The following is a 26031-nucleotide window of genomic DNA, read 5'->3' as shown; positions in this document are numbered from 1 at the left end:
GGCATTAGATGCGATGCCGGATGAAAAGCTTGAGCCACCCTCTTGAACTGTGTGGACCGATCCTTCTTGATAATCCTTAATCCGGACCATGTTGACGAAGTTGCGTGGTTTTGGCTGAGGTCGATGTATAAAATACAGATCCAAGCAGTGTTGTATATTGTATGCATAGTTGGAGGCAATGTTTTGTAGGCCGTAGGGCTGGACCTGGTAGTTCTCCATTGAGGCTTCATACTCAGAGAGCCGGAGACCCGTTGCGGAGGCTGGCCGGTGATGAGCGGAGCACCCCTCAGGAGTAGATGTGACCACGAGATCTGTACCGAGTCGTGTAGGACGACTAGCCCAAGCTGGTCAGGTAGATCCATTGTGGGTTATGGTTACCTGCTCATTAGGTTAACTTTGAATTGAACTTACCAGAGCTAGGGTTTTAGCAAGTTTGGTGCCAACCCGATCGATGGAGTCGAGCAGGTCGATGCTGTCGATCTGCTTCCCTTTGTAGCGAGGGAGCGGATGATGGGTTATCGGCATGGCTGGCGGTGATGCGGACATGGTCAGAGCCAAATCCACCGTGGTCGGAGGCAGATCCACTGTGGTCGGAGCCAGATCCATCGTGGTCGGAGCCATAGCCGATGGAGGTGAAGCAGTGGTCGGCGCGGATTGAATCTGTCTCCTCCGTGATCATGGCGATGAAGTCGTCGGAGCCAGTGGTCTAGGTGATCTGGCCGACGGTGAACATGAGGTCGTTCGGTGTAGCCACAGAGCCGGAGATGATGACCATCTTGTTTGCTTGGAGAGCAGTACGCACACCCCCTACCTAGCGCGCCACTGTCGACGAAATATGGTCAGCAGTCTACCTAGGGGTATGTCCAAGGTAGTAGATTATCGGTAGACAGATGCGCAAGCCACAAACAAGACGGTGACGCAAGATAGACATGAGGTTTTATCTAGGTTCGGCCACCGCAAAGGCATAATACCTACATCCTGCGTCTGATTGTATTGTTGTATGTCAATGAGAGATGTTTTTAGAGGGGTCCCCTGCCCGCCTTATATAGTCTGGGGGACAGGATTACAGATCTAGAAACTAATCCTAGCCAGTTACAATTGCCATAGGTGGCCAGATAAGGATTCCTATTCTAACCGACCAGGATCTTGCTTGATCTCCAAATCTGTCTTGACTCCTTGCGCGGGACTCTAGATAGGTTGGCCGGGCCACACATCGTCTTTTAGTGGACCGGACCCCCTGATCCGGGCTGGCCCAAGATTAGCTGTAAGGGTATAGGGGTTAATACCCCCATAGATGGCGATGCGCAGCCCATTGATGAGGGCTTCGTACTCCATGACGTTATTTGAAGCCAAAAAATGGAGACGGATTGCGTAGCAGAGCCTGGTCCCATCCGAGGAAATTAGGACCACTCTAGCCCCCGAACCAGGCACCATGACCGACCCTCGAAGTACATCATCCAGTACTCATGGGTGACATCCGGGGTCAGGATCTAGACTTCCGTCCATTCAGCGATGAAGTCAGCAAGGGCCTGAGACTTAATCATGGTGTGGGGGATATACCTGATGTCGTGGCCCATGAGCTCGAGTGCCCACTTGGAGATTCGGCCAGCGGTGTCGCGGTTGCGGATGATCTCCCCTAATGGGTACGAAGTGACGATTGTGACCTCGTGGTTGGTGATGTAGTGCAGGAGCTTCTGGGCCACCATCAGCATGGCATACAGAAGCTTCTAGATCTAGGGGTAACAAACCTTGGCATTGGTGAGTACCTCACTAACGAAGTACACCGGTCGCTGGACCTTTAGCGTGTGTCCCGGCTCCTCCCTCTTGATGACGAGGGCGGCACTGACCATGTGTTTGCTTGCCACGATGTAGAGGAGGAGAGGTTCTCCTAGTTCAAGAGCGACGAGGATTGGGGCCAACGTCAGCGATGCTTTGAGGCTTTCCAAAGCCTGTTGTGCCTCCTCTGTCCAGACGAACATGTTAGTCTTCTTGAGAAGTTTGTAGAGAGGCATCCCCGATTCGCCTAGTCGGGAGATGAACCAGCTCAGGGCGGCCAAGCACCTAGTGAGCCTCTGCATGCTCTTGACGTTGCGTATGGGGCCCATGTTGGCAATGGCCACAATTTTTTCGGGGTTGGCTTCGATGCCGCGTTCGAACATAATGTATCCAAGCAAATTCCCCTTTGGAACCCCGAAAACACACTTTTTGGGATTCAATTTGATGCTGAACCTTCAGAGATTCTCGAATGTGGTGGCTAAGTTCACGATCTGGTCGCTTGCTTGAGCAGTTTTCACCACTACGTCATCTACATAGACGGCGATAGTCGGTTTTGGCTGCTCGACTTGATCAGGTGGCGCACGTGTTCTTCAGACCGAACGACATGGTTACGTAACAGTACGCACCATACGGGGTGATGAATGAGGTCGCGGCTTGGTCGGACTCTTTCATCGCGATCTGGTGGTAGCCCGAGTAGGCATCCAGAAAGGAGAGGATCTCGCATCCTAGGGTGGAGTCGACTATCTAATCTATGTGTGGCAAAGGAAAATGATCCTTTGGGCATGCCTTGTTGAGGCCAGTATAGTCAACACACATTCTCCATTTCCCATTCTTCTTTTTTACAAGAACAGGATTAGCAAGCCAGTCGGAGTGGTATACCTCTTTGATGAAGCAGGTTGCTAGGAGTTTGGCGATCTCCTCGCCTATGGCACTGCTGAAAGCCCTAGTTTGGTTTTGGTTAATTGATGAAACCTATTAGACTAATCCTATACTTAAGTGTGTAGATAAGTTAGGATGGTCCAATCCAAGTGATGAAGCTAGATGGTGATCATGGAGATGGTGATTACCACAAGATAGTGATCAAGAGCTTCACATTTGGAAAAGAAGAAAGAGAAAAACAAAAATGGGCTCAAGGCAAAGGTATAACCATAGGAGCCATTTTTGGTTTAGTGATCAAGACACTATAGAGAGTGTGATCATATTTAGGATAGATAGCCATACTATTAAGAGGGGAGAATCTCGATTAAAGCGGTTATCAAGTGCCACTAGGTGAATTCATACATGCATTTGCATTAGGACCTAGTGTGCTAACTTAACACTCTTGGAAAATGATTGTGAAAATGCTAACTCACTCACACATATGGTGGAACACTTGTGGAGTTGGCACATTTGCAAAGGGGTTGAAGAAATGGTGAAAAGGTGCTCACTAAGTAGCACCGGACGCTGCACTAGACGTGGTTCCCCGTGGGACCAGATGCGTCTGGTGGCTAACCCTAGCCTCAGTCAAGCGATCGGACGCTGGCCCGTGGCACTAGACACGTCCGGTGCCAAACCCTAGCAACGGGGCAGCACAACAACATCGACCGAACGTTGCTCCTCAGCAGCGACCGGACGCAACTCTACTCGGCCAGCCGCATAGCGCAGCAGCACTAGACGTTGGGCGCGTCCGGTCAGGTGCACGAAACGCATCCGATGCTAAAAACGTGTTTTGAACCTCTCTGAGTTCTCACCGGACGCTGTGGATGCCGAGTCTGGTCAATGGACCAGACGTGTCCAGTGGTTGCACAGCGAGCGCGTGTGAGTAGCCATTGCATGCCAATGGTAAAATTCGAATGGCTAGGACACATGTCAATGGGTGATACACCGGACGCACAGGCACCGAACGCGTCGGGTGCCCCCTGCAGCGTGTCCGGTGCATACGCAGTCAGCCCAATGAATTGGCCAACGGGTATGTTGTTTGGAGGGGGTCTATAAATATAACTTGGTCGGCTTAGGATGATCTCTCTTGACCTTTTGACATTGCTAACATCCCATTGAGCTAAGAATACTCCCTCCCACTCATCTCCTTGCTTGATAGTGCAAATCAAAGTGAGATTGAGTGATTCCAAGTGCATTTGCTTGTGTTGTTGCATCTAGTGGCACTTGGGGATTGTTTTGCTGCGGTTTTCTTGTTACTCTTGGTGGTTGCCACCACCTAGATGGCTTGAAGCGGTAGAGGAAGATTGGCATGAGTCGGTGGTTGTTTGTGGCCATCTCCCGATGATTTGTGAGGGGTATTGCACCTTCCCCGACGAAGAAGTCATAAGGTAGCTCTAATACATTGCTCGTGTCATTGAGTTACCTTCACTTATGGCCCGGTTCTTGCGACGCCCATTTGTTGGGCTAGGTTTGTGAAACACCTATTAGCCACCGAACCACCAAGTGTGTGGTTAACACAACAGGGACTAGCGTGCCGGCAAGCACGTGAACCTCGGGAGAAAATCATTGTGTCATTTGTCTCCTTGGTTCATTTGGTATTAATATTGTGATTGATTGTCTCTTGTCGGCATTGGTAACTACCTCTATCACTTGCATTTCTTTCATATACTCTTGTGTAGTGATAGTTATAGTTCCTAGTAGTGGCTCTCTAGATAGAAGTAATTAGCTCTTACTTGCTCACTTGTTTAGAGAGTAGCAACCTAGACATAGCATTGTGTGCCATAGAGATTAATATACTAGACATAGGTGGCTTGCAACACTTAGTAGAGCTAGTGCAAAAAACTTTGCTTCATAATTGACTAATTAAGTTGTTCTAAGTGTTTTATAGATTTTTAATTAGGCTATTCACCCCCTCTCTAGCCATAAAGGACCTTTCACCTGCGCCTTTCGTCGTCCAAGCGGCGCAGGCATTGCTTGATAGGCTTTGAGCCCAGGGCGATGCATAGTGCATGCTCGGTGACCTCCCTTGGTATGCCCAACATGTTAGAAGGTTTCCATGCAAAGACATCCCGATTCGCGCGCAGGAAGTCAACGAGCTCACTTTCCTATTTGGCCAGGAGCTTGGTCTCGACCCGCACCGTCTTGGTTGGGTCATTGGGGTCAACCTCCACTACCTTGGTCTCCTCGATTGGACGAAAGGCGCTCAAGGAGGTAGGCTCGTTGCAGTCGGGGACTGTTGGAGCCGCCGCATCCCCAAGCTTCGGGAGCTCGGCGGAGTTGACGATGGCAGTGGCGAGCTTGTAGTGCTCGCGATCGCACGTGTAGGTGTGCGAGAAGGTGCTACTCACGGTGATGACGCCGTTTGGTCTTGGCATCTTTAGCTTGAGGTAGGTATAGCTAGGGATCGCCATGAACTTGGCATAGCATGGCCGCCCTAGGATAGCGTGGTAGGACCCTGGAAAGTCCACCCCTCGAAGCTCAGGACCTCCTTGCAGAAGTTGGCGCAGTCGCCAAATGTGATGGGCAAGTCGATTTGCCCGAGTGGGTTTGTTTGCACCCCCGGGATCATGTTGTGGAAGGGAGAGTTCATGGGGTGGAGCTCCGACCAAGGGATATGCATGGCATCAAGGGTGTCGACGTATAGAATATTGAGACCGCTGCCCCTGTCCATCAGCACCTTAGTGAGGCGCTTCTTGCGGACGATGGGGTCTACGACGAGCGGGTAGCGACCTAGTCGAGCGACGTGGGGAGGATGGTCTCTCCGATCAAATGTGATCGGGGAGTCCGACCAGCAAAGGAAAGAGGGGATGGCCGACTCAGCGCCACATGCCTCATGGTAGCGTACCTTGTGCTGGAGCTTGTAGTGGTTGGCGTCGGGTCCCCCATAGATCATGAGGCATTCCCCTGGGTTGGAGAAACCATCTCCATCCTTGCCCACCGCACCTCCCTTCTTGGCCGCATCCTCCTTGTCTTTCCCTTCCTTAGGCTTGGCGGCTTGCCGCAGGATGCGCTTAAGGAGCTCGTAGTCTTTGTAGAGGCGCTTGATAGGGTAGGCATGGTTGGTGCACGGGCTCTCCATGAGCTTGTCGGAGTGGTCGGACTGGCCCTGTTGGGGCTGCTTGCTCGGGCGCTTGGCCACGGCGACCAAGGCTGGGTTGGGCGATCGATGCTGATCCTTCTTGTTCTTCTTGCCCTATTGTGTGGAGGGGCCTTTGTCTTGGTCCTCGTGCTTGCCCTTGCCCTTGTCCCGACCATCGTTGAAGACCGCCCCAACCACCTCCTTGCCAGAGGCATGGTTCATGGCAATGTCGAGCAGGCCACGAGTGGTACAGGGCTTCACATAGCCAAGCTTATGGACCAAGGACTTACAGGTTGTCCCAGAGAGGAATGCGCCGACGATGTCCATGTTGACGATATCAGGAAGGGAGTTGCATTGCTTTGAGAACCTACGAATGTAATCCTACAGGGACTCGTTAGGCTCTTGCTTGCAACTCTTGGGGTCTTAGGAATTCCCAGGATGGATGTATGTCCCCTGGAAGTTGCCTATGAAGACCTTCTTGAGGTCTGCCCAGTCGCGAATGTTGTTGGGAGAAAGAAATTCGAGCCATGCCCAAACATACCCCCCTACGCAGATGGGGAGGTACTGGATGATGAAGTAGTCATCATCAACTCTATCGACTCGGCAAGCGAGCTAGAAGTCTTCGAGCCACACACCGGGGTTCGTCTCCCCAATGTACTTGGCGATGTTGGTGGGTGGTCGGAAGCGATGTGGGAACGACGCCTTCTGGATGCGACGACCAAAGGCCCATGGCCCCGGGCCATCTAGGCTGGGGCTTCAGTCATTCAGTCGGCCGCCACGCCTGTGGTGCATCTCCTCATACTCCTCGGCGGGCCGGGTTACACGCGTGTGGCTCGGCGTGCTGCGCCGGGCGCGCCGGTGTAGGTGGCAGCCAGTTCTGCTGCCGCTGTCATAACTCTTCGTCGTGCTCCTATGCATGCGCCAGGGCCTGCGCACGAGGGTCTAGAGGGGTGTGAGTCTGTAGAGACTCCACCACCTCCTGTAGCTGTCCCAAGGCATCTGCCATGGCGCACTCTGGGGACAAAGGGTTGCCAGGTGCCATGATGTCGCTGATGCCAGAGCCATCGCTTTTGACCTCTTCATCGACAAGGTCGTGGAAGGAGGCGGGGGCATAGCCCACCATCCCCACAAACTCAGACATGAGAGGGGGCGGCGTAAGGGTTCTCTAGCCCCCGTGTGCACGCATCCATGGGGGACGCGAGGCCGTAGGGGAACCGGTCGCATGGCGATCATGGTGGGGACAACAGGGTCCCTTCGGAGAGCTGGTAGAAGGTGTTAAATAGCGAGTAAAGAACAATATCTACATCACTCACTGTGGGGTTTGAGTCCGACGCGGACTCGAGGCGGAGCGCGAGTGTCTTGACGTCGAGGGCACCGAGTGGCCCGAGGCCCATGGAGGGCGCTCCTCCTCCTAGGGACGTTGGTACGAGTGCCTCCTCATGGAGGCAGAGTACGCCGATCTAGTCGGCGACGAAGTCCAGACTCCCGAAGCAGAAGGTCTGGAACGGCGCGAAGACGGGAGGAACCCACATTCCAACGAGCGGGGGTGTGGGAAACTCCAGCGAGCCAAAGCGAATCGTGTCGCTCGAGCTCGTCATGCCGAAGATGGCAGAAAGGTGGGCCATCCGATGACCAAAAGCGTGAACGCACGGCGTCCTCCCCACAGACGGCGCCAACTGTCGGTGCAAAATGTGGTCGACAAGTAAATATTTATAGTTTTGCTGTGTGTTAGATCGGATGTGTCCTAGCACACAACGACACATGATTTATACTAGTTCGGGCAATGGGCCCTACGTCCAGTTTGGGGTCGGTCGGCGACTTTATTCCTGAGCCCAGGTGCTCGAAGTTTGCTGTGGGGGTACAAATGAGTAAAGAATGAGAAGGGGGGGTGTTCAAGACCCGATCAGACTCTGGTTCGAGTGGAGAAGAGCGACGGGAACTCAAATGAGCGCTAAGTGTTAGAGAGGTAGAGCTACGTGCGTGCGTCTCTGCGTGTGTGTGTCTGAGCCTGTGTGTCTCAGCTATTGTCCGTGTGTGTTGAACTAAGCTAAGTTGTTCGAGTATGTCATTTTTTTAAGGAGAGAGCGCATCCCCTTTTGTAGTTGAAGGGGATAACCTTACAAGTCAAAGACGAAAAGGGAAAAAGGTGTACAGGTGCTGCTTAGTCTTTTCGTCGCCCACGCCGTCGGGTACGGCATGGCCATCACCCCCATACTGTTTATGCCGCCATCGCCCACCATATTGTTTACGCCGCCATCATCCACCATACTGTTTATGCTTTGTCGCGTCAGGTAGGCAACACAGTGTCCACCTGACATGGCTCGACAACACCGCTCTGCACGTGCGCAGGGTGTGGCAGGGTACAGTCCTCAATATTGCGGTTGACCTGAACGCCTTCCCTTATCTGCTCCACCTGCTCCCCGGGCCCACACCGAGCGGACGCCCCCGGTCGGCCCCGACCGTATCAGTTGGGAAAGAGCGATGTGAGTAAGCTTGGCATATCCTCGGTCAGAGGAATCCGGTTGGAGTCGGACTGTGGTCCCGCCCTGGTCATGCCTTCTGGTCGGGGTGCCGACCAGGCCTTCTGGCCGGAGGCGTCGGTCGGAGGCCGAATCATGGTCTCGCCCTGTCGTCGCGTATCTGGGCCGGCCTAGGCGCGTGCTGTTGCTATGCCGCCTGCTAGGCCGAGTGTTGTAGGAAAGCGGGTCCATTGGGGACCCCGGGTTTATGAACCCGACACACTGTGATGTGATATGAGCTCTTGTGATATATTTATAATATGAGCATGTGTGATATGATATAAACCGTTATGATATTCTATGGACCTTTAATATATGGATGAGCTTAAGAACCAAACTGTGAAAATGAGAAATTTGTAAACTTAAACTGTTTAGATAGGGGGCGAGTGAGGGGTAGTTTATGTGGTATAAACTACCCTGGTAGGATCGCCTAGCGCGGGTTCCGATCGGGAGATACTCGCATCGGTCACATAAGGACCGGTTCATAGGCCATCTTGCCTAGCCTGATATTTTATATAGCCACATGTCTATACGGGTAGACTTGATCTCACACCACGTTAAATAGAAGTATAAATTCTACTAGGAGGCCGGTGTGGCAACGGACTATTAGGAGACGACATGGATGCTGAGTGATCTTCTGTGGTCTGGTCGGCATGGATGCTATGTGGTCTTCCATGTAAAATTATCGTTGTGCCGTGTGCGAGCACCTTTATATATATTGGATGCTGTGTGATCATCCAAGTCGTTGTGTGTTTCCGACCCCTGAGAAGTCGTGGTACAATCATATGGAAATCTAAGGTCGAGTCTTTCGGGTACGGGATCTCATTAGGCATATTCCTACCACTGATCATGGTTAGGAATTACGCCTATCACGTGGGGAAAAATGTACACCCTCTGCAGAGCGTATTAAATCTATTCGAATAGCCATGTCCTTGGAATGGGCAATCGTTGGGATGAGGTCTCTTATGATTAGATTTGTTTTATGTGTAATGAAACTGTATTAACCTAATTAATTAATTAATTCTAAATAAAAACCTGGGAACTGGCGAGAAGAGTAATACTCTCCCAGGGCCCAAACCCCATTTGTTCACACCATATTACCACCCCTTTTACCACCTCCATCATTATAATCCGCCTCCACAAAAAGCCTCCACCATCCACTCCACCACACCCCCGGGTTAGGGCTTGCTGAGTACTTTATGTACTCACCCGTTGTTGACTCACAGATATCGACCCCGAGGAAGACTACAACATCGACGAGGAGGCGAACCACGAGGACTAGGAGCCACGCGAAGACCGACGAATCTACTGGAAAGAGTTACTAGGATATAGGGTTTCGATTGCGCTCAAGCATGCCTGTGGAATAAAGTACCGCTCCGCAGAAGTTTCCGCTATAGTAGCTACCACGCCATTGTAATAAATTGCCGCATCACGGTAGTAGAACATCGCTAGTTATGTAATGCCATTCCTGTTATTTTGTGCGTATTTGTGCTTGATCCTTATTTTCTATAGTAGCTAGTAGAACATCGCAGGAATTTTCGCTGTAGTAGCTACCTTGACTATCGTAAGACCTTATTTTCGGTATCAATAAAGCTCGGTGTTTTATATTAAATCCGTGTGCCATTCCTGTTATTTTGTGCGTATTTGTGCTTATCCTGGCGCAAATACAAATGCACTTGGACTCTCAAAATGGGGGCCCGACAGCCACCGTCCGCTGAGATCCATTGCGCCACCCCGAGCCTACAGAAGGAAAAAGACTAACTTTTTTTTCCGAACACTGACATGTGGGACCCATCCCAAAGGCAATTCAGTCCATTCCAACCAAAATACCTCTGCATGGATCCGGAGCTGCTCTGTACCCAAGCGGTTCCCTGGTAGATCCACGGTGGATCCCAGGTTTATCAGTGGAGTTGCTCTAGGGTAAATCCCAGATCTAGATTCACTTTTTTTTTTACGCTGAACCGGTACCAAACCCCTCCCGCGTATAAAGATGTTTTTTTTTTTGTAAATAGAATACCCATACCCGCACTAAAAAATTACAGCGACTACACTCGATCACCACCCTCTTTCTACCTGATTCGGTTAATCCTGATCCCTCCCCGCCTTCGGGTCGAGGGACCAGAATTGGCGGTCCTCCTCGTGGTTGCTGCTCCGTTGGTGCTCGCGTCGACGCACGCTGGACGTACGGCCGGGCCGCCGTTGGTCGAGGAACTCTCAGCTAAGCCTCCGTCGCGGGCGGGCACTCCCGCTCCGCTGCAGCAGCCAGCCAGCAGGGAGGAGACCCACCCGGCCGCGGGAAGAAGTTGGCCCCACCCCGCAGCGTCACGAGAGTGGGGCCGGGATGCCGTAATCGCGTAGGCGTAACGACGAATCCGGCACTCCGAACCACCGCATCCGTCCTCGTCTGGTCCGCGGTCGCCTTCCGTCGCCTACTCCCCTCCCACTCCCTCCCTCCCATGGCCATCACGTCGAGGCGGGGTCCTACCGAGAGGGACGCCTCGCCACCGCCGTCGCTGTTGCTCCCTCCCCGCGCAATGGCGCCGACATCCCCGCGCTGAGCGAGCCCCCGGGGTGGACCTCCGAATCCGCGCTACCGTCCCGCAGGTGAGCTCGTCTCCTTGCTGCTGCTGCTGCGCCTCGCTCTCCGCCCGGCCCGGGGTGTGCCGATGTTCGTGTTCCCAAGCAATCCCTGCAGTCGTGAAATGCCGCCGGGTTCCATGTCGATTTAGGCGCTCCAACTTGCTCATCTGCTTTCCTGAGTATCTGTGCTCATCAATTGCGAATTATCCTTCCTTCGATTCCGACCTCCTCCGGTGCGCAGTGCGCTCCTGCCGTCCTGCGTGCATTCCCATTTTCAAACCAGCTTGTTCAGCGCTTCTTGGCGTGCGTTCGCCGCTAGTGGGCTCAAGGGGGCGCCATTCTTGTCCCAAAATCGCAGGCGACGGTGACGTGTGGCCGAGCGGCCGAGCCGCGCTGGCTGGCGGGGAGGCGCGACCCCACGCCCGCGTCCAAGCCGAGGCCGAGCGGCGCCGTTCCGACGGCCTACTGACCGGCGACCCAGATCCACACGGTGCACAGCGAGGGCTCCTCTCTCTGACTCTCTCCCTCAGATCCGGCCAAATTGGAACCCGTACCAACGGACAACGGGGAAGAGGAAGGAGACGACAGAACTTCATTCCAATGGTTGGTTGCTCCGGGTGTCGGGAAGGGCTTAGTAGTCAATCACAGCATCAACCCCACTAGTGGGAAAGGCAGCCGGGGTTTTTTGTTTTTGAACATGGGTAGCGTGGACGCGGCTAAAATTAGGGTCTTTACTTTGACACATGCATGGATGTATAGTGGCCATAGGTTGTGTTTGCTGTTTCAAGCTCGCTACAGCGCTGTTCCTCTTCCATTATGTTTTATTTAATTTAATTTTAAACCGCTTCATTTATCCACTAGGTTACTAGTGAGCATATTTTGATGGTAACCGATGGCATGCCTGAAAGTTTAAAATGTGAATTCATTGCCTGTTTTGTTCACCAGGGCATGAAGTGGGCTGATGTAGTGTAGGTTGACTATTTTGTTCCAATTTAACTCATGTCGTATGTGGGCAGTGTATGCTTTTCCTCAACTTATGCATCCGTACTTGCAATGCAGTTGAAGACGAGGCATCTGTTATCTACTTAAGGAAGAGATGGCCCATGTTTCGTTCAAAAGCAAAGATGTGGACGGCGGTATGTCCCGATGGTCCGAGTATCTAAGTGTTGAAGAACCAATTCCTTTGGCATTGGCAACCTGGAGGAACATGGGTGTTGATGGGCCGCAAGGCTCTTCTGCTGGTAGCCACAAACATCTTCAGATGGAGCCAGTGGTTCAGCTGCCAAAGGTTGCGGAAGGCTTGCTGGCCAAAATGTACCGACTAAACAGCATCCTCGACTATCCAGATCCAAACACGCACACATTCTCGGATGCATTTTGGAAAGCTGGTGTCTTTCCAAATTTCCCAAAAATTTGCATCACGCTGTCAAAAATTTTTCCTGAGCATCCAAACAAGCTGCAGCTGGAAAGGGTAAGGATTCGGTTTTCTTCAGCTGTTCACAGCTCTTCTGGCTCCCTTCCTAGAGTTCATTTAGTTAATATGGCGGTGACTGGTGAGTCAATCACTCTATTGCTTTGCAGGTAGATAAGTTTGCTCTTGATGCTTTAAACGAGAATGCTGAAGGTTACATGCACAATCTTGAGCAGTGGATCCTGGTATGTGCCAAGCATATAAAGAAATCTGAACCTTTAGGGCAAACCCCCCTCTTTCTGTTAATGAAAAACGTGTTGCAATCCAAAACAATATGTGTATGTTATCACCCAAGTCTCTCCAAATTGTGGAAAATGGATTGCATCAATTAATCTACGAGTTTTACTATATTCTGCTATCTGCTCTCAGTAGCCGAGCATCTTTGTTCAACTTATATGACATAGAACCTCACCTGCTCAAATTCTGTGTGACTTATTGCACCGGCTCATTTTCCATTTGTCATTTCACCTGATACATTTCCAAACTTGGCTTCATCAGATATGGTATCTGTGAAGGCTGCACATGCTAGCATGGTCAGCCTTTTTGTTTTGGTAGCATAACTTTGCTGTCCCTAATTCTGCATGAGTATCGAGCTTACTATATGAACCAGAAAAAAAAACTGTACTTGCAATTTACAAAAGGCTTGTTAGAATATGTGCCAACAAGGCAACAATTGGTTCCGTAGGTCCGTAGCTGGAGTGATGCACTGCCCTGAACTAACCGTTGTCTTTCTATGCCATAAAAGTGTATTTAGAAATTACTGACTTATTAGTTTAGTTAATTACCTTCATTCCCATTGACTATGTTTTTCTTTCTCGTCATTTTGCTGATTTCCTTCCAAATTTCATCCAATCAGTTGCTTCTTGATTTGCTGGCATTTCGTGAACAAGCTTTGCGACTTATTTTGGATTTGAGCAGCACAGTAATAACATTGCTGGTAAGAGATCTCTTGGTCTTGATTGAAATAACCTGTTGTTATTGTCTGCGTAATCGATTATGTTTGCATTGTTTTTCACAGCCACACCAGAACTCTTTAATTCTTCATGCTTTTATGGATCTGTTCTGTTCATTTGTCCGAGTGAATCTTTTCTCTGATAAGGTAACTATGTTCTTAATTTCATTATATTTGAAATATATTACTACTCTAAATAGTAATTTCCTCTTTTACCAAAATAATGTCCTACCTGAACTTCTGTTTGCAGATGCCAAGAAAGATGATCCTCCAGGTTTACAACATCTTACAGACTTACACGTAATGCTAAAGGGTGGTCGTGATTGTGAGTTTTATCACCGGTATGGGCATTACCTTTGGAAAATAAAAGCTGCTTTCACCTTTTAAAACCTTTTTTAACACTAGGATTATATTGTTCATCGTAATTTGTCATTTCTATATGCCAGTTGCTGATGTGTTATAAAATTGCATGAAAACAAATATATATCATTCTTTATTTGTTAATCATGTGTGTTAACATTATTCTTGATTATTGCTAAAATGAAAATACAAATATGCGTGCAGTGCAAAACATAATTCAAAAATTGAAGGTCAACAGTCCGTAAGCCCGAGTATGCTGCTTTTTAAGTATTGGCACTTATGTACTTTATTGATAAATATAAATATCTTTTTTTTTTCCCCTTTGAGAGCTGTGTGTTATTTCATTAAGAAGGGAACAGTACAATGGGAGAGGAAGAATCCCCTACCAACTACAACAAGAAAAAGAACAAAGGACAAAGGACACACAAGAGGGGGGGGGGGGGGGGGGGGGGAGAGCTTACAGTAGCGCCCACTCTAGCAAACAACATGACCACTATGACCATCCTGAGCATCACTAGATATAAATATAAATATCTTAATCGCTCTTATAAGAATTTTAAATTTAAACAACGTCATTGTTGCATGTTTGCAATGTATTATTGTTTATATCTGGAGTGGTACCACAGACTGTAGCCTGTGCACTTACTGCTCTCTCCAGCCATAAAAAAAATGCCATTTTGGACAAGATTTAGCTAAACCTTATATAAACTACAAACATCAATAGGGTTCTTATCCCATTTTATTATCTTAATATAATGATGCGCAGCTCTCCTGCGTTTTTGAGGAAAAAAACTACAAACATCAATAGCTTTTAATTGTTTAGTTTGAAAACGTTTAAATTATATGTGTAGAATCGTCTTGAAAAAAATACCTGCAGCATCTCATAAATCTGAAGGATTTTAAGGATATACTCTAGAAGAAATTAGTGGTCAAAGGTATGCATCGAAGACCGTGCAAAGTCAAATATCAAGTATATTTGACCGGAGGGACTATTTAACCGCATCCCTGTGATATTCTTTTTGTGTCATGAATGGTTTATTGTTACCTTATCATTTTTTTTGTTATGTCCAGTCTACTCTATAGATTCTTCTTCACTGACTATTGTTTATCTATACACAGATTGGTTCAATTTGTCGATTCTTATGATCCACCTATCAAGGGGTTGCATGAAGATCTTAATTTTGTGAGCCCAAGAATTGGAGAGGTGGTACTCATGTCATTCTCCATTGCAGTAGTAATAACTAGGAATTAAGCTTCATATGCTATTTGAGTGTTCAACTCCTAAATGTGTTACATGCTAGGCTACTTCCTCCCATCATTCAGTACTATGATCATGAAATAGGCTGCAGAAAAGCTTCTTAGGGTCAGTTTTGCAAACTTGCATTAGCATTGAGTATATTTGGAGGGCCAATTATTTTTCTTACTCTGTTGCTTGACTAGTTTTGTGGTTTTCTTTCCATTTGTTTTACTTGTCGTTCTTATTGCCAAGCTTTTTTCCTTCTGTATTCGATACCCTATCTCTGCTGTTATATTTATAATATAAAAGATGGGATTCGAGTATGTTCTATGGATTTTGTGAGCATTTGATGTGGCATTGAGCATCTTCTGTAGCAGAGATTGTCTACACTTATTTATTCACAGGGTGTATGATATTAAGATCAATGCTTTGTGCTATGAATTTATAAATTGAAATACACTATAGATCAGCAGTTAAACACTTTTGAAAAGCACATGCATTTTGTTAGTACCTTTACAGCATCTGACTTAGATTTTCTATCTAAATTGTTTTTTGGTGCTTTGACTGTAATGTTTTGTTCCTCAGGTCCTGGAAGCTGTTGGCCCAATTATCTTTCTTTCAACTGATACAAAGAAGTTAAGGAATGAAGGTTTCCTCAGTCCATTTCATCCACGTTATCCAGACATCCTAACAAATTCCGCCCATCCAATGGTTAGTACTTTCACTGTTAGAGATGATAAATCATGAGAGCTTAAATGTCTGTTCATTATTCTGCCAATATCATGATAAAGATGTATTATAATTTACTAATTTAGAGATTTAACGTGATTCTGTTTCCTTCCAGAGGGCCCAAGACCTGGCTAATGTCACATCATACCGTGAGTGGGTTCTTCTAGGATATCTTGTTTGTCCTGATGAACTACTTAGGGTGATGTTGCCATGGTATGCCCTATGTCTTTTTTTGTTAGTTTCGTACTCTCTTTTCCTGAATAGTTAATAATTATGGTGTATATAATGGTTTTAATGAGCACTTTACACTTACATCCACCAACATAGTGGCACATACATCTTGTTTTCTCACTCCATTTTATCGTAAGAAGTCTTATGTTGGTATCTGGTAAGTCTAGATTTGGTGCTATGGCGGCTTTTTAAAAGCATTTATTTATTTCTAATTTTAGATGGATTTGGTTGAAAGCATCTTTCATGAATCAGTTACAAGAAACTGTAATAGTATCAGTAAAGATTCACCGAACTAGATTCCTCTGTGCAACCGGCATGTCATTTGTGATTTAGCCTTGATTTGTTTCTTCTTGGTCACTTTCAGGTTGTTCTGAAAGAGAACTTAATACTTCCTCTGTTCAGAGATGAGGTAAAATTAAAGACAATGTGGTAGCATGATTAATTCTTTAGTGTCACTTTTCTAATTTGGTCTTTCATTTGTTTGTGTAGTACATCTTACTTCATGAAAATTATCAACTTTACGTTCTTCCAAAAGTTCTAGAATCAAAGAGAATGGCTAAATCTGGCCGAACTAAGCAAAAGGAAGCTGATCTGGAGTACAATGTTGCAAAGCAGGTTATGTGTGCAATTACACTATGCTTCTTAGATCCAGACAGATACCGTGACGCTTGTATTTCCAAGTGTCTGGCCGTACGTTGCCTTATTGTGTTTTGAAGGGTAACAACTAACAGCTGACAACACTATTTGCCCCTATCATAATGTGTGGATCAACCTCTAACAAGGTAAAAGATGAATGCCTTTCAAAAAATGGCATGGCCCTAAAATTATATGTTAATAGCAACTCTCTATATCAAGATTCAAAAACAGAACTGTTGAAAAAATGATATATCAAAGTAATAATGTAAAAATACATGAAGGACCACAGTTAGCCTGTGATTTTGATTATTGATAGTGATGTCTACACAATAGCCTTGATGGTTGTGAAGCAAGGAGAGAAATAATATATACTGTACAAATATTTTTGAACAAAAATGATGGGCTACGAGACCATATGAACAAATCTTTTTGATAGTGATGCCTGCACAATAGCCTTGATGGTTGTGAAGCAAGGAGAGAAATAATATATACTGTACAAATCTTTTTGAACAAATCTTGCTAGTGATGTTTGTGGCTACAAAAAAATTGGTTCCATGTATTCCTCCATCTACAAGTGACATAGCGGCCTTTCAACCTTAGGTAAAATCTCATCATCCAATCTAGCAAACATCTTCTATGTGAATCGACCAAGAACATGAATGTCTCTTTATCATCTCATATGGTTTTTCTCTAGCACTAATACTCTATTGCTCTAAACTGCAATATCGTCTATATGTTAGGATGGATGACCGTCAGTGGATGTACATGGGCTATCAGAAGAGGGGTCAATACACAAATGAATGGATTGAGAAGGCCAATGATTTCATGACGAAGGCATTTGCAAACAGACGGCGACATGCCTGGTGTCCCTGTAGGAAGTGTAAGAACAAGGCAATGAAAACATATGAGGAGATGACTAAAGATCTTGTCAACAATGGATTTGTAGAGAACTATACCCGGTGGACCATGCATGGTGAACGCCATCGTGCGAGAGAAGAGGTCGTGAGACAACGGATCGAGGAGTTTGATTCTGAAGCCGGGGTGGCAGAAATGTTAAATGACCATGACATGGCTTTCGATGAAGGAAGTGCAGAGCAGGAGCCAGAGCAAACTGCAAAGGCATTTTACGCCATGTTGGATGCGGCACAACAACCCCTTCACGGGCGCACCAATGTTTCTAAACTGGATGCCATTGCACGTCTAATGGCTGTGAAGTCCTAGTTTAGCTGGAGTAGAGAATCCTTCGATCAACTGTTGACAGTAGTTGGCACTCTACTTCCGGATGATCATGTTCTGCCAAAGAACACGTATGAGTCAAATAAAATCCTTCGTGCACTCAAGATGTCATACGAGCAGATACATGCTTGTCCGAACGGATGCATCTTATTCAGGGGAGAACATGCTGACGATAAGTACTGTCCGAAGTGTAAGGCATCTAGGTACATTGAGTTAGAATCTGGTGATGGTCGGAAGACGCAAACAAAAGTCGGCGCAAAGATCCTGAGGTACCTTCCTTTCATACCGAGGATCCAACGGCTTTTCATGAGCGAGGAATCCGCAAAACAGATGACGTGGCACAAAACTGGACGCCGATACACTGACAAGATGATACATCCGTCTGATGGTGAATCATGGAAAAGCTTCGATCGGAAGCATACCGACAAAGCTGACGAGGCTCGTAATGTACGCATTGCACTGGCAACTGATGGGTTCAATCCTTATGGAATGGGTTCTTCACCATACACATGTTGGCCCGTATTCGTCATCCCTCTCAACCTCCCACCTGGCGTCGCCTTTCAACGGCAAAATATTTTCTTGTCACTTATAATTCTAGGACACCCGGGGGCTAATATGAGTGTGTACATGGAGCCTTTGATAGACGATTTGGTCCGTGCATGGGACGAAGGGGTAGTGACATACGACCGATTCACAAAGACAAACTTCAGAATGCATATTTGGTACCATTATTCCATGCATGACTTCCTGGCTTATGGGTTATTTTGTGGCTGGTGTGTTCACACGAAGATGCCATGCCCGATATGCAAGTCAGCTGTGGAGTTCTTTCGGTTGGAGAAGGGGGGCAAGTTTTCTTCGTTTGACAAACATCGACATTTCCTCCCTCTTGACCACCCATTCAGGAGAGACAAGAACTTCTTTCGAAAAGGTGTCACAGTGGAAGACTCTGCACCGGAAATGATGACAGGTGCCCAGGTTCTTGAGATGTTAGATGGTCTTGTGGTCGACAATGAAAAGGGGGGCTTCGTGGGATACGGAAAAGAGCATGCCTAGACACACAAGTCGTGCTTGTGGAAGCTTCCTTACTTTAAGGACCTCCTTCCACATAACATTGATGTAATGCACACTGAAAAGAATTTCGCTGAGGCGGTCCTTCACACAATCATGGACTGGGAAAAGTCAAAGGACAATGTCAAGGCTAGATTGGATCAAGCAACGCTGTGCGATAGACCAAAGCTAAACATGTTGCCTCCCTTACGCGGGAAGTCATGGAAGAAGCCTAAGGCCGACTTCGTCCTAATGAGGGCCCAAAAGAAAGAAGTTCTTCAATGGTTCCAATCGTTGATGTTCCCTGACGGGTATGCAGCGAATTGGAGGAGGGGTGTGAACTTAAGTACCATGCGAATCACAAGGCTCAAGAGTCATGATTACCACATATGGATTGAGCACCTTCTTCCAGTGATGGTTCGTGGCTATTTCCCTGATCACATCTGGCGAGTGATGGCAGAGTTGAGCATGTTCTTCCGCAAGCTATGTGCTAAGGAGATATCTCGGACCGAGATTGAAGAAATGGAAAGAATGGCCCCGGTGTTGCTCTGCAAGTTGGAGAAGATCTTTCCCCCCGGCTTCTTCAATCCGATGCAACATTTGCTCTTGCACCTACCATATGAGGCAAAAATGGGGGGCCCTGTGCATGCCCGTTGGTGCTATCCAATTGAGCGATGGATACTATGCCGACAACCTTCCTAACGTGCATAATCCACTCCCTCGTTACAATGCTGCCGACAATCAGTCGACCCTCAGCCTTTTCCGAGGGCAACTCGGAAGTGCAAGTGAACCTACCTTGAAGATGTTGAGCCTAGAAGAGTGGTGCTCTATCCAGCTGTATGTGTTGCAGAACCTTGAAGAGGTTGGCCCGTACATTGCATAAGTTTTACACAAACTTGTTTCTTTTCTTGTCAATATTTCGCATGCACCCATCCAACCCTCTTGTTAACGGCCGTTACAACAAATTTGTTCTCCTCTACCATCGTCCATCACGGAGGGAACCCACCGAAGCGGAAGTTGAAACCCTTCTAAGACATGGCGTGGGAGAACGAAATCCCACTTTTATTTGTTGGTTCAAGGAGGAGGTACTGTTCAATTTCATTTGTTGTTTGTACTTAACTCTCAACTCGACAAATATATAACGAATCATCCTACTTGAACTAGCAGGCCAAAACTAACGTGTCTATGAGTGCCGAGTTGAGGCAAGTTGCCAATGGATTTGAATTTAGGGTCAAGTCATTCTCTGTGTACGATGTCAATGGATATCGCTTTCATACAACTCGGCACGAGCAGAGTCGGCCAAATCGAAGAACCACAAATACCGATGTTTTCATGCCAGGCACAGATGGGTTGGACTACTATGGAATAATTGAAGAAATATACAAACTCAAGTTTCCTGGTTGTGTACCTCTTCGTCCTGTCATATTCAAATGCCATTGGTTTGATCCCAAAGAAGTGATAAAGACCCCTGAGCTTGGGTTAGTCGAAGTTCTAAAGTCATCCGTCTTGCTAGGAGACGACGTGTACATTGTGGCCCAACAGGCCACGCAAGTTTATTATCTCTCATACCCGTGCCAAACCAAAGACCGTCTTAAGGCGTATGATGTTGTGTACAAGGTATCGCCGCATGGTAAAGTACCCGTCCCAAACGATGATGATTATAACATCGATGCAAACACATATGACGGAGAGTTCTTTCAAGAAGAAGGATTAGAAGGGAGTTTTGAGATTGTCTTAGATGTAGATCTCGCAATGGAAGTAGACAATGATACGGTCATTGTTGACAGGGATGATGGAGAGGAGGTTCACAACGCGAAGGACTTGTTATTACTTGAGCAACACCATTCAGGCAGTGTCGCTAGTGATGAGACTTTGAGAGACGATCATAATTACGTCGACAATAGCGATGATGAGATTTTTGGCCCACCTATCGATGATCTTGATGATTATTTCTAGTACATGTAAGATCTGTAGTACTTATGGCAATTTTATACATGTATGATACATTTACTTATTTTGCATCTCTTTTATACATGTATGATACATTTACTTATTTTGCATCTCTTTTATACATGTATGATACATTTACTTATTTTGCATCTCTTTTATACATGTATGATACATTTACTTTTGTATATGCGTACTGATAGTTTATTCCTTTTGTTGCAGGTGATTGATGGTGGGCGGTGGAATCAGAAAGATTAGGTCGGTTATGGCTGGTGGCGAGGGGTCTAGCTAGGGTGGAGGAGGAGGGCGTGCACAGACTGAGGGTGGAGGGCATGCCCAGGGAGGAGGAGGAGGACGACGAGGGCGTGCCCAGGGAGGTGGAGCCCAGGGTGGAGGAGGAGCCCAGGGTGGAGGAGGAGGATGGCGACGATGAGGGCATCGAGAGCCGACACCTCCTCCATAGGACGACGACGACGAGTTCATAGCGGCCACGGAGGAGGATGAGGAGGAGGAGGAGACTAGGGAGGAGATAGCGGAGGCGGTGGAGGAGGCACGGAGGGAGGATGAGGCTGAGCGGGCTGAGCACGAGGAGGATGCCGACTTGCTGGCAGAGGAAAATGGGGTGCCTACGGTTTGGCTGCGAGGGTCGTCGCGCCTCCCAGACTTACCCATACAGAGACGGCCAGTGATTCGACCCTCCGGAACTAAGTAAGTAATTTTTGCATGTTAACACTACTTCACAGGTTTTTAAGTTATAACAGAAACTAATATTCAATCTCAATAACTTTGTGCAGGGATTGGGAAATGGTGATCCCAGGGAGTCACTCTCGCCGAGTAAACGGGATCCTGGGTCTTCTGTGCAGGGCAAACTACCCTGGGATGGTGAGGATCGATGGTGTTGTGCAGCCCGCCATGAAATGGTCCCACTGGCATGCCGCCAGCGATCAGACTGATCGAGCTGGCAGGTGTTATAACAGCAAGGCCGACCGGGTGATGAAAGAGCTGTGGGTACGTGTTCATCGCACTATGCTAATAATAACATCACATTAATTGTATATTACTGATTGTATTTGCTTGTAGGATTACTACACCTTGGCGGAGGGAGTACGTAGGGAGGACGCGGATGACGTGGTGAACAGAGTCTGTGTTCACCGAGTGCAGGACCTCTTCTACGAGACAAAGCTCCTGTGCAGAAGAATTTACCATGCCCGCAGAGGACACAGAGTCACCAGAGCGCAGGCAGTGCACCTGCCCCTGACTAAGGAGCAATACTTGACGGTAAACATGAGATTACATCATCTGCGATTAATTGCACTGAAATTGATTTATGATTTGTCATGTGCTCGTGTACGTGCAGGTGCCTCCTGCTTGGTGTGCGGGGATGGACAACTGCTGGGAGGCCATTGTGGACAAGTGGTTGAGTGAGGAGTACGAGCAATATCACGTCGTACGCTCACGTTGCCGTGCGATGATGCAGGGTTCCTCGCACAAACAAGGCCCCACTACCCTCAAGGAATATGCAGCCAGATATGTACGCGGATTTTATTTTGTTGTTGCTATGCTAACTTCTGAATGCATAATATCTTATTGTTGTGCTTCTTCCTGCAGACGCGGTTCCACCCCGGCCAGGAGTGCGCCTCGTTCAAGGCATATGCCTTGGCACACAAGGGCAAGGCAAAGGACCCCGACCTCATCTACAACGCGGAGGACCCATCCGAGGCATACAGCAACCCGAGCGTGCACAGGCGCCTCAGTGAGTACACGGCGATGGCGAGAGAGATCCATGGGTCAGAATTTGATCCGAGCACCGCTGACCTCGAGGGTGACATCGTCATGAGGTTGGGACCAGGTAAGCCACACGGGCGGTACTATATGGGCAACAGCACCATAGACACGGCCAACACTCAGACACTCGCCCAGATTAGAGCCTAGAGCACGAGTTCGAGTCCGGCCATACGCCCACGCTCATAGCCCCAGGTGGTTGCACTCCAGGTTAGTTCTGTTGCATTCGTTGTCCATTCATTTTCTACTCGTTCTTTATTTGCATTCTAACTATGTGATAAATAATTGTAGGCTCAGATTAAAGCCCTGTAGGAGTCACAGCAGGCCTCACAGAGCCAGCTTCAAGCCCTCGAGCTGTCGCACCAGGCCGAGTTGGCACAGGAGAGGGCGCGAGTGTAGGCCTAGCTTGAGGCCTTCCAGCAGGCGCACAAGGACTGGTATGAGTACATGGCCCGTTTTTCTCAGAGCATGGGCCAGCCTCCACCGCCTCCGCCGCCGCCGATGATACCGTTGGTGCCTCCACCTCCGCGCGACGGCACTCCTATGAGTCACTTAGATGCACTCTTCACTTTCGTGTCATATAGAGCTACCTTCGACTTATACCTTAGTTTGACCTACCATAGCTTAGACCTTAGAATTTGCTTTGATCCAGATAACTCACATGTGCAATCTCATTCTAGGGACCTTCTACAGCTGGATCGAACAACGATATGCAGGGTGATCAAGACCTGGACTTGACTCCGTTTCTCCACAGGCCTCCGACCATGTGACAGGCCATCCGACCTTGTTTGATGGGTTTGTATGTTGAACTGTGGACTTGGTTGAACTTTGTGGACTTTGGACATACGTTGATGGTGTTTGTGGACTTTGCATGGTGCTTGTCGACATATGTTGGTTATTGTGAGTGGATGTGATATTTGTGGACATATATGTGATATATATTGCCTATCTGTCATGTTATTATAATTTCCTGTGATTTTGTTGCTTATTGTGACTGGATATGCACTAAAACAAACAAACAAAAATTCTGTGGACATATTTTACCGAGTGTAGCACTCGGTAAAACAGCGAACAGAACCAAATTGGTTCTGATTCTGTGAATTTTGCCGAGTGTGTCATTTTTTACCGAGTGCCGTGTCCCCACTCGGAAATATTTGACTACTTTTTACCGAGTGGGAACACTCGGTAAACATTATTCCTGAAGTTTATTTGCGGAATTGTTTTAATCACGAAAATGGTTATTCTTTTACCGAGTGTTAGGAGCTACACTCGGTAAACATTATTCAAACAATTTATTTGCGGAATTGTTTTAATCACGAAATGCTAATTTATTTACCGAGTGCTGCTAGTGACACTCGGTAAACGTCGCCGTTAACGGTTAGTTTGGAGGCTGACGACCGTCAAGCCATAATTGTTTACCGAGTGTCATTGTAGCACTCGGTAACTCTCTGCACCGAGTGCGCCGATATTAGACATTCGGTAAAATAACTTCACCGAGTCGTTGTTTGCCGAGTCCACTTTACTGAGTGTGGCACTCGGTAAAGAGTTTGCCGAGTGTGTAGCACTATTTGCCGAGTGTTACTCACACTCGGTAAATATACAGTATCCCGTAGTGAGCGTTAGCGACGTGGCTATGTCCACCTGATGGTTGGGGTGTTCTTATTAGTTATTGCAATTTATTGTGTTATAAGTTTTTTTTGCGGGTATATTGTGTGTTAAGTTAAAAGTCTAATGCTTATAGTATATGTTTTATGCAAAAAAAAAAATCTTGTGTTCTTATTAGTCATTGCAATTTATTGTGTGTTAAGTTTTTTTTCCGGGTATATTGTGTGTTAAGTTAAAAGTCTAATGCTTATAGTATATATTTTATGCAAAAAAATATTTTATATTTATCTAAAAATGGATTTTAGATCCTAAAGTACCCTCTTAGTTAATGCAATGGAACAAACATTTGTCGCAGTCTACGCCACGACAGAAAAGATGTTGAATGTTCTGTATCACTAAAAAATATTTTTAGCAACAGAGCTCTTTCTTTAGAGACGGCTCAATCAAAATTTGTCTCCAAAAATAGTTTCTAAAATGAGCCATCTTTAGAAATCCATTTTTAAAAGCAACTGGTATTTTTAGCCACCTCTAAACATACTTCTATCTTTAGAGGCGCCTATAGATCCAATTGTCTCTAAAAATAGATTTTTAGAGCTGTCTCTGCAAATCGATTTGTAGAGGTGGCTAGATCTAACGCCGTCTCTAAAAGTACTCCTTATGTTCCAAATTATAAGTTGTTCTAGCTTTTTTAGATACACGTCTTTTGCTATGCTATGCACTTGATATACATTATGTTTATATACATAACTTTTACCATGTATGTAGAAAATTCAGAATGTCTTAATTTGGAATGGAGGGAGTAGGTGCAACACAATAAAATTTATAACTTTTTTAAATGAAGTTGGAAGAATATAAACTTAAGTTGTATATCTAGAAGAGATTTACAACTTTGTAGTTGACAATTTTTTATTTGAAATCATTTATATCCAGAAAATTTTGTTTGAAGTTCCCATTTTGAAATTCACATTTTTTGAATTTTTCAAATGATCTCGGGTGGAAAAATGACCAAAACCAAAGTTATAGATCTCAAGAAGATCTAAAACATTGCAGTTGATAACTTTTCCATTTGAAATAATCTATGGTCCAAAATTTAGTTTTAAGTGCTCACGCTTTGAAGTTGAAATTTGGAAACGACCTTCGATGGAGAAATGATAAAAACCAAAATTTTAGATCTTGAAGAGCTATACAACTTTATAGTTGAAAACTTTTTCATTTGAAATCTTTACATCTAAGTAAAATTTTGAATTTCTCACATTTTGAATTCAATTTTTTCAAAAGATCTCGGATGGAGAAATAACTAAAACCAAAGTTGTAGTACTCGATGGTATCTATAATTTTCTAGTTGTAACATTTTTCATTTGAATTTGTTTAGGGTGTCAAAAACTCATTTCAAAATCTAGCAAAGTGAATACCAAAGGATTGTATTTAGCCCTTAGTCACAGGTGACTTTGGGGGTGGAGTGGTCAGTACAGCTACAAGCGAGACCTGAGGTCGGCCGCATCCGCTCGTGCGCGTACTTTGCGTGAAAAATCATGTGACTTGTGGGGCTTCCCCAGATTATTATTTTTTTGCTAGTTTTGGGTTGTGATTTTCTGGGAAACGATTTGTACAGGCGGCTCTTTTTCTAGCTATCCCTAGAAAATCGATCTGTAGAGGCGGTCGGAAACGAGAGCTGCCTCTATAAATCGTTGAGACGAACAGGTAGTCTATAGAGGCTTCCCAGCTAGAGATGTCAACAGAAAATTCCTCTTTGGAGTTAGGTCCCCGTCCCCGTCCCGCGAATGTCATCGGGGATAATTTCTTCTCCACCCCTGTCCCCGCTGGGGAATTAATCCCCGTGAGGATTTCCCATTCCCGCTTAAGCCTATCATTTTTTCATCAATTCAATAATAGATTAACATCAAGCACCTTCGAAAATCCACGAAC

The 26031-nt window shown here is 46.7% G+C and overlaps 1 protein-coding gene and 1 pseudogene across 1 annotated transcript; one reads left to right on the top strand and one right to left on the bottom strand.

Annotated features, from left to right (window-relative positions):
- Positions 1-1490: 1490 nt before the first annotated feature.
- LOC136470425 (uncharacterized) lies at positions 1491-2012 on the bottom strand. The gene is made up of 2 exons (XM_066468277.1): positions 1749-2012; positions 1491-1694 (listed from the first exon to the last, which is right to left on the bottom strand). Exons 1-2 carry the CDS (start codon positions 2010-2012, stop codon positions 1491-1493), a joined length of 468 nt encoding a protein of 155 aa, XP_066324374.1.
- An 8463-nt stretch (positions 2013-10475) lies between these two features.
- On the top strand, positions 10476-21421 carry LOC136477820 (probable protein NAP1; annotated as a pseudogene).
- Positions 21422-26031: the final 4610 nt, after the last annotated feature.

Source organism: Miscanthus floridulus, chromosome 8 (genome assembly GCF_019320115.1).
Source record: "Miscanthus floridulus cultivar M001 chromosome 8, ASM1932011v1, whole genome shotgun sequence".
Lineage (NCBI taxonomy): Eukaryota > Viridiplantae > Streptophyta > Magnoliopsida > Poales > Poaceae > Miscanthus > Miscanthus floridulus.
The sequence above is the reverse complement of the archived record's forward strand: the minus strand, read 5'-3'. Positions and strand labels throughout refer to the sequence as shown.